Raw genomic sequence first — 14,971 nt, forward strand, 5'->3', positions numbered from 1 at the left:
TTGCCTTTACAAACAAAAAGTGTTTTACAAGATTTAAATCAATGTATTGTGTTATGTGAATGATAAGGGCAGGATGATTTTCACATCATTTTGAAGAAAAAACTCTGGGCAACGACATCCATTAGTCAAAAGTCTTATTGACACATATTTAGTATGTGTTTTGTGGCCTTATTTCAGAAACTTTCAATAACCATGCATAAACATTATTCTCTCAAAAATACAAACATGTACATGCATGTTACTCACATATTATGGTAGCCCTGTTTGTGCTAAATAGAGTGTAATTATACCTTTGCCATTAATATGTTTATAAGCAACTGAAAAAAACACAAATGTCAGGGCATGTCAGAACATCTCAATGACCCCAAAAACCCCTCAGACCCCAGAGGGTTAACAAGTGTTTTGGGGGTACTAAAGGATTCAGAGGACATCATTTTTAATGTAGCTCTCATGTTTCCAGACTTATTAGCAAAAACAATTTCAGCTTCTAACTAAAAGGGGCACACAATCTCATGTAGTATGTATCCTCTACATTTCATAATGATCAGTCATTCAAGGTGCAATTTATTATCTGGTAAAAATGTATTGTATTTTCCCTAAAGTAGATACATATAAAATGTTGTCCTTTGATCAAACACTTGCAGAGTTATGACAGGTTTTTAGTTGTGGCAGAACTCATGACTGTAATATCCACACCTGCCTCAGTCATACAAATATTATCTCAAACACTCACACTCTTCAGTGAAATACACCCTCCACCATTAAATCCTTGTTTTACACATAAGGTGGCACAGGGTTGTTTTCTGCACCAGTGAAAGCGGGTGCCAATGAGCGTTACACCCAAACCCCCTCACTGCCCACCACAGTTCCCATCACCCTTGAGGATAAACGATCTTACCTAGGGCACCTGAAGTCAGAAACGGCCCTGAGTTTATCACAATATGTCAGTACTAGCAACAACACACCTGCTGTACCACACAATCTGTAGTTTTCAACTGTGTGTTCGGTAACACTTTACAATACAGGTGCACTAATATCCATTAATTCATGTTTAACTAATGCACAGATAATCATGTGTTAGTGTATGACTCATGAAGAACTAAACCATTATTTAATGATTACTGCATCAGTAACTAATAAAGATTCTAAATGATTAATAGATTAAGTAATATATGAATTGTTATTAATTAAATGTGTCATAATGTATTAATTCCTTAATAACATATTTTATTAACTAAATTAATGCGTAAATTACCACAATGGGTTGAAGTCATGTACTTCAACTTCCAGTTGTCCGCTTTAATTAATCATTAGCTAATGATTTGCAAATGTATCATTATGTTATGACTTTACTTGTTGAGGCACATGACTATTAACTAATTGTTAAGTAATATGCCATTTTGGTTTTGACATCCACACTAAGCCATGGATTTCAATTTCCAACCATCTACAACCAAGATTTCACTGAGTCTGATGAACCTTGTTGTTCATGGCACAGGAATATGTCAGGTTCAGCTTGAGGTCGAGGAACACTGAGAACATGCGGTCGAGCTCTGCTATTTCATAACACTGTGTCTAGACTGGACAAAGACAACAGAACGTCCATTATAGTCAGTGATACTACACTGGATGTGGCGCGACACTACACGACAAAACCCCGACAGTAAACCGATGCCACACTCTATTCCTGACATACTCAGAGCTCTTGCGCTAGTTCTGTTACGAAGGACAAATGGACTTGCGATGGTCTGTCATGTCTAGTGTAGACAGCTGGTCTCGTCCAGTGTAAACACAGTGTAACAGCTTCAGGAGTTCAGATTCTGTGTGCTGATATTTGTGTGCAGCCCAACTCACCCCATCCTTCACACACATTCACCAACATTACATTCACTGCATGAGCAAACGTGCACGTGCCTCAACAAGTAAAGTCATAACATAATGATACATTTGCAAATCATTAGTTAAAGCGACACTATGTAACTTTTCAACCTTCATAATATATTTCCAAGATCCTTGTGATGGTACATCGACTTACAATAGGTTGAATGACACGTCTGCCATAGCCTGACAGGGTCTGTATCGCTTTTACTGGCACTATGTAACTTCGGTGTTCGGGTAGTAACAAGAGCACAAAAAGAACTACAAAATTCGACTGCTTTACGGCATACGTCACTTCCCCCACCACTTCGTCAAATTTGGACGTGAGAGGCCAACCAGCGTTTGTTTTCGGCTTTCGTGCGTATGTTTTTGTCATGGGGGTTGTTTACACCTGGCCACTTCATGCATTTTCTCAGATCGGATAGCTATCCGATCGTGAAAAGTCCAGGTTTAAATGCCCTCCGAAACGCATTTGAGACGGATTTGAATCCGATCCCTCAAACCACTTCAGGAGGAGATCTGAGACGCATTCCAGACGAAACTGGACAAGTGTAAATGCATATGGTTGTTGAAACCACATATGTAAATTGTACTCCTCCCAAAAATGCTAAAAAAATATATATATAAAAAAACGTGTGAGAGCGTTGTATAGGCTATTATGTTATATCCAGATATGACGACATGCTGGAACACGCATCACCGCAGATGAGCAACTGCATCAAGCCAACGTGCAAACTATCGCAAATCAAAGTGAAAGTAAGTCGCAGACGCTTAACACACAATCTTCATCATTAAAAGTAAAGAAACGAAATGATCTTACCAGGGCTGTTACTGCTCTCTCTTATTGCGGTCTTTGATTTTGAAATTTTAGCTGATGATCTATAAAATGCAGCTCATATCTCGGTGACGTGCACTCCATTAAATCTGCATATAGCGCGAGAATTGAAGATCGAATTTAAATCCGTTTCGCAAAAATACATTTATGTGACCAGGTGTAAATGGAATCGTTTTGATAAATCAGATAGCTATGCCTCACGAATTAGTTTGCCAGCTGAACTCTTTATCTATTTATCACGTAGTCCTGAGGGATATCAGACGACGCTGTTGACGTTGATTCCTGCGATTATCATGAGCACAGCTTTCAATATCTCACATAATTATCATAAATAAGCCTAACGTAGAGGTTGTAAATAGTGTAAACGAGCACAATTTGCAAACTATTATGATAAATTGCAATAATCATGTCTAATGACATCATAACGGCCAATGTTATGAAATAATGCGACGTACATTTAACTTAATTGATGTTATCTGGCATTTTGTAATGTTTACATTCCAATAAAAACAACACAAATTAAATTATACAGTAGGCCTAGACTATTTACTTGTGATTTTGCTGCAATCATGTAAAAATGTTATAATATAATTTACGACAGTGCAAGTATTCCACAGCGACTCTAGGGGTCGCTGTTTGACAAAAACACAATTTCTACTTAGTGTGGCTTTAATGATTAATTAAAGCAGACAACTGGAAGTTGAAGTTCATTGCTTTGACCAATTGTTGTAATTAACGCATTAATTTACACTTTTACTTAATAAAATGTGTTATTAAGAAATTAATACATTATGACACATTTAATTAATAACAATTCATATATTACATATATTATATAGAATCTTTATTAGTTGCTGATGCAGTAATCATTATTTAATGGTTTAGTTCTTTATGAGTCGTACAATAACACATGATTATCTGTGCATTAGTTAAGCATGAATTAATGCATATTAGTGCACCCATATTGTAAAGTGTTACCGTGTTTTCTTCTCTTTTTAAACAACTATTTAATAGTATTTTGTTTGTTTGATGCTTGTATAGTGCTACTTCACCTCACTGATGAAATCTCCAATATCTCCAGGATGAGGTACGGTGGATCTGATAGGGTAATGGGGCTCGGGATGCAGAGGTCTTTCATCCAACCTGCGGATGCCATGAGTCTCTGTATCTGGCTGCTGCAGCTGGCTCAGGTCATAATCCTGTTTGCAAACACAAAAGTGCAAAAGTGCAAAAGCATTAAGACCATTGTTAGCATTCATAGAACTGTGTTGGTGTGTCTGTGTCGTTCTGCAAGCACATAGCCAAAGCACTTGGTGGTGGTGTCAACAATAGGAGCGTAGCATTTGTGTAAAATCCACAAAGAGAAGGCTGGAGAACAACGACTGGAGAACAACGACTGGAGAACAACGACTGGCGAACAACGACTGGCGAACAACGACTGAAGCATAGAGGTTTAAATAGTCAGGCTAACAAGGAACAAGGGACAGGTGTTGGTGATTGAAGTCATGAGAACTAATGAGGGTAACTATGGTGACAAACAAGGCACAAGGCAAAACAGGAACCAAGCACAGGAAGTGAACATAGAATAGAGTCCTGCACGGGTTCGGGTTTTTGCTCAAACGGGTGAAAAATATCCAACTGTGTCGGATACGGGTGCGGGTCGGGTCGGACACGGGGGAAACACGGGTTTAAAACAATCACATGCAAACGTAAAAATATATATATTTTTAGGAACACATTTACAAAAATATTCCTGTATTTCAAGTTGATAAAATTATTTAAAATCCACATCAGTTTATTTGTGGCCACGCGCCACGCCCTCCCAGGACCTATAACGTTACCTAGGCTACTTTCACTTTTAAAAATTCCTCATAACCGCGCGCGCGATCTGCTTGCAGTCGTCGAGATGGATGCTGACGAGTTGAAGAAAAGAATAGCTAGTGGAGATTGTAAAGTTGTCGACAATACGTCATCAAAAATCAAGTCCAGTGTGTGGGAGAAATTTGGAGTTATCTGAAGAAAACAATTTTGTGAAAGGCTTTGCTGCATGCATTTTCGTGTTGGATAGCCGCAAATGTGGAACTTCATCGCCGAGGAAGCACGCAGATAACTGTGGTAACAAACCAAGCAGTATTTTTCAAATTTAACACTGTTCAGTATGTGTGGTGTGCAGGGCGTGTTTGAACCCAAAACTGTCAGATGTAGGCTAGACAAAATTGCGTGGCAGATATAGTGTTGTAGCCGCGTCTGTTACTCAGTTTTGTGGTAACCTTAGCCATGTTCTTCATGTACCGGCCTTTTGACAGCTTCGGCTGAAGTTGTCCTTGTGTTAATTGTCGTTATAACTTCTGTATGCAATAAACATTTTTGTAATTGTGTCTATAATGTGATTGGCTAAACTGATTTTATTTCGGGTGCGGGTCGGGTGTCGGCTCTATTTTAAGCGGGTCGGGTCGGGTGCGGATTTTAATTAGTGCTGTTGACGGATAACGGGTCGGATGCGGTTTGAAGCACTGCGGGTACGGGCGGGTGCGGGTTTACAAAATCGGACCCGTGCAGGACTCTGACATAGAAACAACGGGGAACTAAGAATACACTTTAACATAAAAGTCCTACAAAACACAAGACACATACAACAGAGCTGCCAACTCCCACGCATTCACCGTGAGACTCACGCAATTGACACTTTTCACACGCTCTCACGCCACACATCCATTTTCTCACGCACAGAAAAATCGCGAAGCAAAGAGGACACGGAGACCGACAGACTAGACAGAGCAGTTACTTATGATATAAAAAAATCTCAGCTCTCAGATTCTGTCATCCTTATTACGAAATTCAAACAATAAATACAGTTTTGGCGCTTGTAAATGTGACGCGACAGATCGGTAGCGGCACGTGAGCCGATCATCTCTAGCTAATAGCCTAGTAAATAAACACGAATGAACACTGTTGAAAGATACAGTACAACTTGCCGAAATGTATATTCCTCATACATAATATCGACCAGTCAATCAAACAAAGGGGTCAATAAAACAGCTGGAGAACAATTAAGTCACATAACATTTACCTCAGGAAAGTCATTTGATGACCATAATATATAGGCTATAGCACGTTAGTTGGCTAGAAAAAAAGAGCTAGAGAGAGTATTTTGCTAAATGTGTACTATATTACATATTTATTATATTTTTAATTTATAATAATGATATTTTATATCATTAAATAAAGTTGTTATTATAATAAAAAAACGCATTATGTTTACTTGAGTTATTTTTAACCTTAAATAATACTGCCAGCTGATAGGGCTCTCTATATGTTTACAGCATTAGGTGAGTTTGTTTTTTTCTTGAGAATCTTGTGTAACCTACCTAATATTTATCCAAATGAGTCAATATTAAATCAAATCACAATTGAATTGAACTGAAATAATAAAAACGCGTAGCTTACCAGAAATTGTACCATGTAAACATTGTAACATGTTGTCACTAAACCAAATAAAATTCAGTTTAGTTACTAAAATATTTTGACAATCACAATACACTTATTGTGATGCAATATTTTTTTTCTTTCAATAAACAAAAGGGTTCTTTAATGAAAACAAACTCAGGTAATCCACATAGATGAAGACAAAGTAATGTCTCGGTTAATAACGTAATCCTCGTTCCCTGAAGGAGGGAACGGGAGACGTAACATCGACGTGACAACGTAATTGGGATCGCCTTGAGAGACCAATCTACTTTGAGAGTATTAAAATGAGCCAATGCACATTGGCATGTGATAATTGCATCAGCTGCTCTGCTTGGAGCGTGGGCATATAACGAGCAGCAGGTGCGTCGCATATTGTTTTACGCTGAGGAGCCGAGACGTGTTCGGCTGTACAGCAATGGTCAGTAACCGTGGTGACGAACCTTCAGGGAACAAGGGTTACATTAGTAACCGAGACGTTCCCTATCAGCGTTCCCTATCAGACGTTCCCTATCAACATCCCGGGTTGTGTGCTGAAGAAATGTGCAGAACAGCTGAAGGATGTCTTCACAGACATATTTAACATCTCCCTCAGCCAAGCCAGAGTGCCCATCTGTTTTAAAAGCGCAACTATAATACCTCTGCCCAAGACGCCAAATCCAGCCACCATGAATGATTATCGTCCTGTAGCCCTGACCCCAATAGTTATGAAATGCTTTGAGCAGCTTGTTATGAACCACATCAAATCATGTCTCCCAACCAGTTTGGACCCATTGCAGTTCGCATATAGAGCAAACCGATCAACGGAGGATGCTCTATCTACCCTGCTTCACCTCAGTCTGACACATTTGGAAAACAGGAACACTTATGCAAGAATTTTATTTATTGATTTTAGCTCTGCTTTTAATACAATTTTGCCACAACAACTGATTGAAAAGTTGCTATTGCTGGGAGTGGATCTTGGCATGTGCAGATGGATTTTGGACTTTTTGACGGAGAGGCGGCAGACAGTCAGAATAGGTAAAAACATATCTAAGACAACCACAGTGAGCACGGGATCACCACAAGGGTGTGTACTTAGCCCTTTACTGTTTACTTTGTTGACACATGACTGTTCTGCTAGTTTTACCACCAATCATATTTTAAAGTTCGCTGATGACACCACAGTTGTTGGCCTCATCACTGACAATGATGAGTCGGCTTACAGAGAGGAGGTGGAACAGTTGACAGTATGGTGTAAAACACACAACCTTGTCCTTAACACCAAAAAAACTAAGGAGATGGTTGTCGACTTCAGGAGGACTAGTCGTCGGCACCATCTCCCATTGACCATCAGCGGTTCTGAGGTGGATATAGTACACAGTGTCAAGTTTCTGGGGGTCCATCTGACCAATGAGCTAACCTCAAGTGATAACACAACAGCTATAATCAAGAGGGCCCAACAGCGTCTTCATTCTCTTCGTAGACTGAAGAAGGTGGATCTCCCTATTCCAGCATTGACCATGTTCTATAGAGGCACCATTGAGAGCATTCTCACATATTGCATCTCTTGCTGGTTTGGAAACAGTACGGCAGAGGAGAGACATAAACTGAACAGGATTGTGAGAACTGCTGAAAAAATCATTGGTGCTTCACTGCCACGTATTCAGGACATCTACACAGAGCGCTGTGTGCATAGAGCAAATAGCATTATTAAGGACTTTACTCATTTCTCACGTGACATGTTCATACTCCTTCAGTCTGGTAAAAGATACAGAAGTATCAGGGCAAGAACTAGTAGGCTGCTAAACAGCTTTTTCCCCACAGCTATTAGACTGCTTAACCAGAGAACGTGATTTGAACTATTTATTTTATTCTTTTATTCTTTTTAGTGTATTTTAGTATATTTATATTTATATTTAAATTGTGCTCTATTGATTAGTTACTATTGCACTGAATTACTGAGTAGTGGATGTGTGAAACACAATTTCGTTTTTATGTACACCATGAAAATGACAAATAAAGGAATCTCAATCTCAATCTCAGTCGCTCACGTTCGATGTAAACTATGGAAAACACCACGGTTGCTGCCACATCCAGCGCCCTACGCAAAACTTTCAGACCCCCAACTGGCTGGGGCTGAAGGCCTGCGTAGAGGGAGTTCGAACTGCTGTTCCATTATAACCCACACAGTGGAACTCTTGGATAACACTGGGAAAGCGTGCCTTCCAGAGGAGAGGGACGCTGCGGAAGCCACATCCTGCCCGAAGGGAGGTACCATGTGGAGAATACAATATGGACTGGCCGGAGGGGCAGTGCGACATGGAATGTCACTGGGGTGGCTCCAGCCTAAGAAGGGGGAGGTAACACCAGACAGTGACGGCAGAGCGGACTCTGCCAAGGGAAAGACACCGGCTCACCACAGGGAGCTGGTCATGGAAGAATACGCATATGGGATCGCCGCAGGGATCACCACATATGAAACCCAGCCTAGCACAAGTTAACAAGCATACGAGCACTAGGCCTGGTGTCGGACGCTCCGCAACGTCCGACTGCCGGAGGGGTGCGGTGGAACTCACAGGGTTCGCCAGAGTAGGGAACTCGACTGGAGCAAAAAAGTGCACGTATCCGCTCCGTGGAGGGGAGTGGCGCAACAAGCCGACACTAGAGCGGGAACTTCGTGTTACCGGCTGGTTGAAGCAAGCACACAGGAAGAACCCGGCTCAACCGTGTTAGGTGTCGCCCAGCCCGCAGCTCTACAGATGTCTATCAGCGAGGCGCCGTGTGCAAGTGCCCAGGAAGAAGCGACATTCCTAGTGGAGTGGGCTCTCAACCCGAGCGGGCAGGAAACGCAGGTCCAAGATAGGTCGTAACCCACGGGCTGTAAAAGCCGGTCTTCATATCCGCTGGAGGGACCGGCTCGATTGCATCCTTCGCCAGTAGGACTGCAATCTCATTAATAATTCAAAAAAACTCAAAATAACACTAATAATTCATTACATTTATATAGGCTTTTCTCTGCACTCAAAGCGCTTTACATAGAAGGGGATATCTCCTCAACCACCACCAATGTGCAGCATCCACCTGGATGATGCGACGGCAGCCATATTGCGCCAGAACGCCCACCACACACCAGCTTATTGGTGGAGAGGACCATGAGCCAATGAGTTTTTATGGTGATGATTAGGAGGCCATGATGAACAGAGGCCAATGGGCAAATTTGAGCAGGATACCCCATCTGACCCTCTAGGCTTCAAACAGATGCTCAGCACACCCCAGCCCAGTGGGGAAACAACTACTGGAATGTGACTCTGTGCCGTTACCACTCCACACAATTTCATGACGTTCAAACTGTTAATGTGAAATTTGGTGCCTGAGGTAAAAGGAGGGAGGAATTATCCGATACACTCATAAGTAGACCTTAGGTGACGTGATCAAAAATCACTACGTCCTCAGTGCCAATCACTATATGGTTACACAAATTATTTTGTTATGTTCTCAAATTATATACAATATAAAGGTATCTTCTTAAGTCATATTGTGGAGAGAGGCTGATGACATTTAAAATATTTAAAATATGTTCATCTAAAATGATCTAGTTAGAGTTAGTGGACAGTACCTGGTCTTCCTCGCCTCCTCCCTCTTCATCATATTTCAGGATGTTGTCTCTGATGTTCTCCTCTGGGTCAATCAGCAGCTGCTTGGCCAGTCGTTCTTTATCTCTCCTTTTCATCCACACAACGAACAACAACACAAGGACTACACAGAGAGAAAGTTAATAATGCAAATGAAACAAAACATTTATTTTCCTTTTCAGCATCAACACTGAAAGGGTGAAGCTCAAGAGAGGTATTTTGCTTTGTGACATTATATTTAAGACAATTATTTGACACATTTACCCTGCAAATGATCATTGTGACTCACAGAGGAGGGTGATGATGCAGAGCAGGAGGGTGATAATCACTCCTGTGCTGATCCCTGCGGTCACGATGCGCTCCTGGTCTGTGCAGTCTCCATTATGATCACACTGACAGACCTTCACTTGCAGATATGAGGTGTTGGACAACGGCATCTCACCAGAGTCTGTGATTATAATGGGAATCTTGTAGATTCCATTCTCCAAAAAGTCAATTTTAAGAGCGAGTTGTGCATAATCACCTAGGAAATGGATTTAAAGAGTATTTAAGCAGTCATTTCTTACAATACTTAAATTATTCAGATGTATTTACCTGCAGGCAAGTTATTTGTGTTCTTGAGTCAGTAATAAAATTAGAAATTAATAAAAGTGTCTACACTGGAAGTATCCATGACAGTATTTACTGTGTGGCATTTTCATTGAGGAGCAAAATGTATATCTTTTGCTTTATTGTGCCAGTAGGAAATATCAGTTCACATTTCCAAACATTCCTTTTTGCCATTAATTGTAATAATCTGGTAATATTTTTGTGTAGTTCCCACAGATATCCCCATAATATCACTGACTTACATGAGACTGAAAAAACTGAGACAGACTAAATCCATAAGAACTGGAGAAACATCTCCAAGACATTACCCGCAAAGCTTACTCAAAAACTCCACAACTGAACATAAAACAAAAGTAGTTTTAAAGGCTAAGGATGGTCAAACCAAATTTTTATTTGGTAGTAGAAATTCATAGAAGTTCTTTCTTCATCCTCATAGCATCTTCTTTACAGCATTCTTTTCACAAGTGCATACAACTTTTTACGCCGGCACGTTCTGTTGGATTTTTTTTCACATAGCAGTGAAATCGTCTTAAACTACTCAATTTATGGTCATACAGCTAAAAGCAATACTTCATTCGAAAGTGTAAATGGTCTATTTTTAAATTGTGTCTACTTACAATCAAAATAAAACATTGTGCTTTTGTAAAATAAAGAAAACGTACTCGGTTACTAACGTAACCTCGGTTCTCTCTAGAAGAGGGAACGAGTACTGCGTAAGATATCTTACGCTAGGGGAAAATCCTTTTTCCGCGAGATATTGAAGCCAAAAATTATCCTTAATTTTGTAATAATGCAAAACGCGTTGCAGCAGCAATGCAGACATAGGCGAGACAGCTCGCGCGCCTATTGGCTGCTCTGCGGCAACTGCAGCAGCCTATCGAGCGAGGCCTGGCGTGACGTCAGACCCAATCAGGGCACTTCGCGCCCGCTGCGTCACGTCCCGCCGAAATGGGCGTGGTCTAGGCCTATAAATATCGCTCGCAGGCAGCTATTATCTGGTTTTTCATCATCGAAGCAACCAGAGCGTGTGCATGCACGGCAAGATACGCAGTACTCGTTCCCTCTTCTAGAGAGAACCGAGGTTACGTTAGTAACCGAGTACGTTCTCTTACGAGAGGTCTCTCGTACTGCGTAAGATATCTTACGCTAGGGGACCCAGTGTAAAACGCCGTGCATGCTGAGATCTGACACCAAAGACCCAAGGGCGAAAGCCCGGGGTACATATAGTGCACAATCACTCAGTGAACTCACAGAGAGTCCGGGAAGAAGGAGGGGTGCAGCCTCACTTTTCCACATAAAGTAGCGTCGAAGGGACGCAAATTTCATCATACAGACAGGGCGGGGTACGGCCTGAACTGATGGAAAAAAATGTGGGTCTTACACAGTTTGCCCAGCTTTAAACTGTCGAAAATTGAGCTGTGCTCAGTAAACGCAGCATTCTGAGCTGAACGCATCAGGTCAGATAATACTGGTAGTTTAGACCGACAGCAGCCTGGCCTGCAGGGCGGGAACCTCTAGGTTATAAAACCTTATAAATGTAGACGGGGAGGCCCAGCCTGCCGCCATACAAATATCTTGCAAGGCAATCCCACTCGACCAAGCCCACGAAGAGGCCATGCCTCTTGTGGAATGCGCTCTGACACCCAGAGGGCACTGCATGCCCTTGGAGGCGTATGCCAGCGCTATAGCATCAACTATCCATCTGGATAGGCTCTGTTTCGACGCGGCTAGTCCCTTAGAACGTCCGCTAAACGAAACAAAGAGCTGTTCCGTCTGTCTGAAAACAGACGAGCGAGACACACAAGCTCGTAATGCCCTGACTGGGCAAAGGAGGCTCGCGTCTCTTTCCTCATCAGGGACCGGTAGGGCTGACAGAGAGATAATCTGCGCCCTAAACGGTGTGTTGAGGGATTTTGGAACATAACCGTGCTTAGGTTTGAGTATAACTTTTGAGTCATTGGGCCCAAACTCCATGCACGCCGCGCTCACAGAGAGCGCGTGCAGATCCCCTATGCGCTTCACTGAAGCGAGAGCCAGCAAAAACACTGTTTTGAAAGACAGGTGTTTCAAATCGATTGACTGCAAAGGCTCAAATGGCGCACCTTTCATGGCTTCCAGAACCGTAGAAAGGTCCCATACGGGGACTGAGGGAGGTCTGGGAGGATTCAGTCTCTTAGCTCCTCTAAGGAAGCGGATGACTAAATCGTTCCTTCCTATTGACTGACCAAGCGTTGTTTCTGAGAACGCTGCTATAGCCGCCACATAAACTTTGAGCGTGGAGGGGGCCCTGCCCCCATCCAACAGCTCTTGTAGGAAGGAAAGCACCTCCGTCACATCACAGTTTGTGGGTGACACACCACGGGCTGTGCACCAGCCCGAAAACACTGACCATTTCGAAGAATAGAGTCGTCTTGTAGACGGAGCTCTAGCCTGCGTGATCGTGTTTAATACTCCTTTAGGGAGTCCAACATGTACCCGTTGATGGCCCAGACATGAAGGGACCATAGTTCCGGGTGAGGATGCCAGATCGAGCCGCGGGCCTGTGAGAGGAGATCTCTCCTCACTGGTACTGGCCACGGGGCAGTACTTGCTAACTGCATCACGGCTGGGAACCAAGGTTGGTTTTTCCAGAACGGTGCTACCAGCAGTACTGAGCATCCTTCTTCCCTGATCCGTTCTATCACCTGAGGCAGGAGAGAGACGGGGGGAAAAGCATAGAGCGGGCGGCGGGGCCACACATGGGCCAGCGCGCTCCTGCTCTTGGAGAAAAATTCTTGACAGTGAGCGTTTTCTTGAGACGCAAACAGGTCCACTTCCGCTCTGCCGAATTTCTTCCACAGCAGTTGGACTGTCTGTGGGTGTAGGGACCATTCGCCTGCCGGAACATTGTTCCTGGACAGTCTGTCTGGTCCTATATTCATGATCCCTGGCACGTGCGCTGCTCTGAGCGAGCGCAGGTTGCACTGAGCCCATACCAGGAGGCGTTCTGCCAGCCTGTACAGTTTCTCGGATCTGATGCCGCCCTGGCGATTTATGTAGGATACCACAGACATGTTGTCCGAGCGGACCAAGACGTGGTGACCTTTTATTTGGGGACAAAAACGCGTCAGTGCGTTGTCTACTGCCAGCATTTCGAGGCAGTTTATGTGCAGGAGCTTCTCCCGTTCTGACCACTGGCCGAAGAACGGTCTGCCCTCGAGCAGCGCTCCCCATCCCGAGGTGGACGCGTCCGTGGACACCACTTTCACCCTCGAGGAAGTCCCCAGGCTTACACCTGATTGGTACCAGTCGTTCGCTTTCCAGGGTTTCAGAGCTGTAACGCATTTCTGATTGACCCTGAGGCGAAGCAAACCGGGTGCCCACGCTTTGCGTGGGACTCGCGCTTTCAGCCAAAACTGCAGCGGGCGCATGCGGAGCAGACCCAGCTGGAGTACTGACGATGCTGAGGCCATGAGACCTAGCATCTTCTGAAATCTTTTGAGCGGGACAGACGCGCCGCAGCGAAAAGAGTTCGCTGTGCGTCGAATGTCTACCGCGCGCTGTTGTGATAGTCGCGCTATCATGGATAGTGAGTCCAGTTCTGTGCCCAGGAAAGTTATTTTCTGACTGGGTGACAGGGAGCTCTTCGCCCAATTGACACTCAGACCCAAATCCTCGAGGTGATCGAGTAAAATGGTCGTGTGTTCTATGAGCACTGCGCGAGATTGCGCTAGAATCAGCCAATCGTCCAAATAATTCAGCACTCGCATGCCTCTCATTCTGAGGGGTGCGAGCGCCGCGTCCATGCACTTCGTAAATGTACGGGGTGCTAGGGACAAACCGAACGGCAGGACTGTGTACTGATATGCCTGGCCCTCGAAGGCGAATCTCAAAAATCGCCTGTGACGTGACGCTATCTGTATTTGAAAATACGCGTCTTTCAGATCTATTGACACAAACCAATCTCCTTGGCGAATCTGCACAAGGATTTGCCTGGTCGTGAGCATCCTGAACTGTCGCTTCACAAGCACTTTGTTCAGTTGCCTTAGATCTAGTATGGGTCTGAGACCCCCGTCTTTTTTCGGTACCAGGAAGTATCTGCTGTATAGCCCTCCTTCGCTCTGATCTTGAGAGAGGGGTTCTATGGCCCCTTTTCTCAATAGTTTCGTCACTTCGGCTCGAAGTAGATGTGCTACTTCTGTTTTTACCGTGGTCTCGACGCGCGCCACATAGCGGCGAGGGCGTCGGCGAAACTGCAGCGAATAGCCTCTTTTTATAATGTTCAGCACCCACTTCGAAACCCCGGGCAGCTTTGCCCATGCGTCTGCATGGATAGCTAGGGGTCGAATACGAAGCGCGCTCCGCTCGCTCAGCGATGGAGAAGCTTCTGTGTGCTGTAACACAAGCGTGTCGCTCGTGACATTTGAGGCATGGGGCGCGCTGGTGACAGCGGGCAGATTGCCCGCGCTCGACTCCTCTACGGTGGTTAACCGCGAGGGGGAGGGCTGGGCGGTTCCCGTGGGAACTGTCATGTCTATGTGTGGATGTGGGCGCGGGACAGCGGGCACATTTATCACACCGAAAACATCGT

The 14,971-nt window shown here is 43.8% G+C and overlaps 1 protein-coding gene across 1 annotated transcript in view; it reads right to left on the reverse strand.

Annotated features, from left to right (window-relative positions):
* LOC309501926 (cadherin-2) overlaps positions 1-14,971 on the reverse strand; it is a 112,054-nt gene that overhangs the window by 16,032 nt on the left and 81,051 nt on the right. Inside the window, exons 13-15 of the mRNA XM_082174217.1 lie at positions 10,082-10,315; positions 9,777-9,916; positions 3,766-3,912 (exon numbers count right to left, since the gene is read on the reverse strand). Of these exons, the coding sequence (XP_082030343.1) occupies positions 3,766-3,912; positions 9,777-9,916; positions 10,082-10,315 (521 nt within the window). The remainder of the gene's footprint in view (positions 1-3,765; positions 3,913-9,776; positions 9,917-10,081; positions 10,316-14,971) is intronic.

This window comes from Leuciscus leuciscus (assembly GCF_965113295.1).
Source record: "Leuciscus leuciscus genome assembly, chromosome: 6".
Taxonomy (NCBI): Eukaryota; Metazoa; Chordata; class Actinopteri; order Cypriniformes; family Leuciscidae; genus Leuciscus; species Leuciscus leuciscus.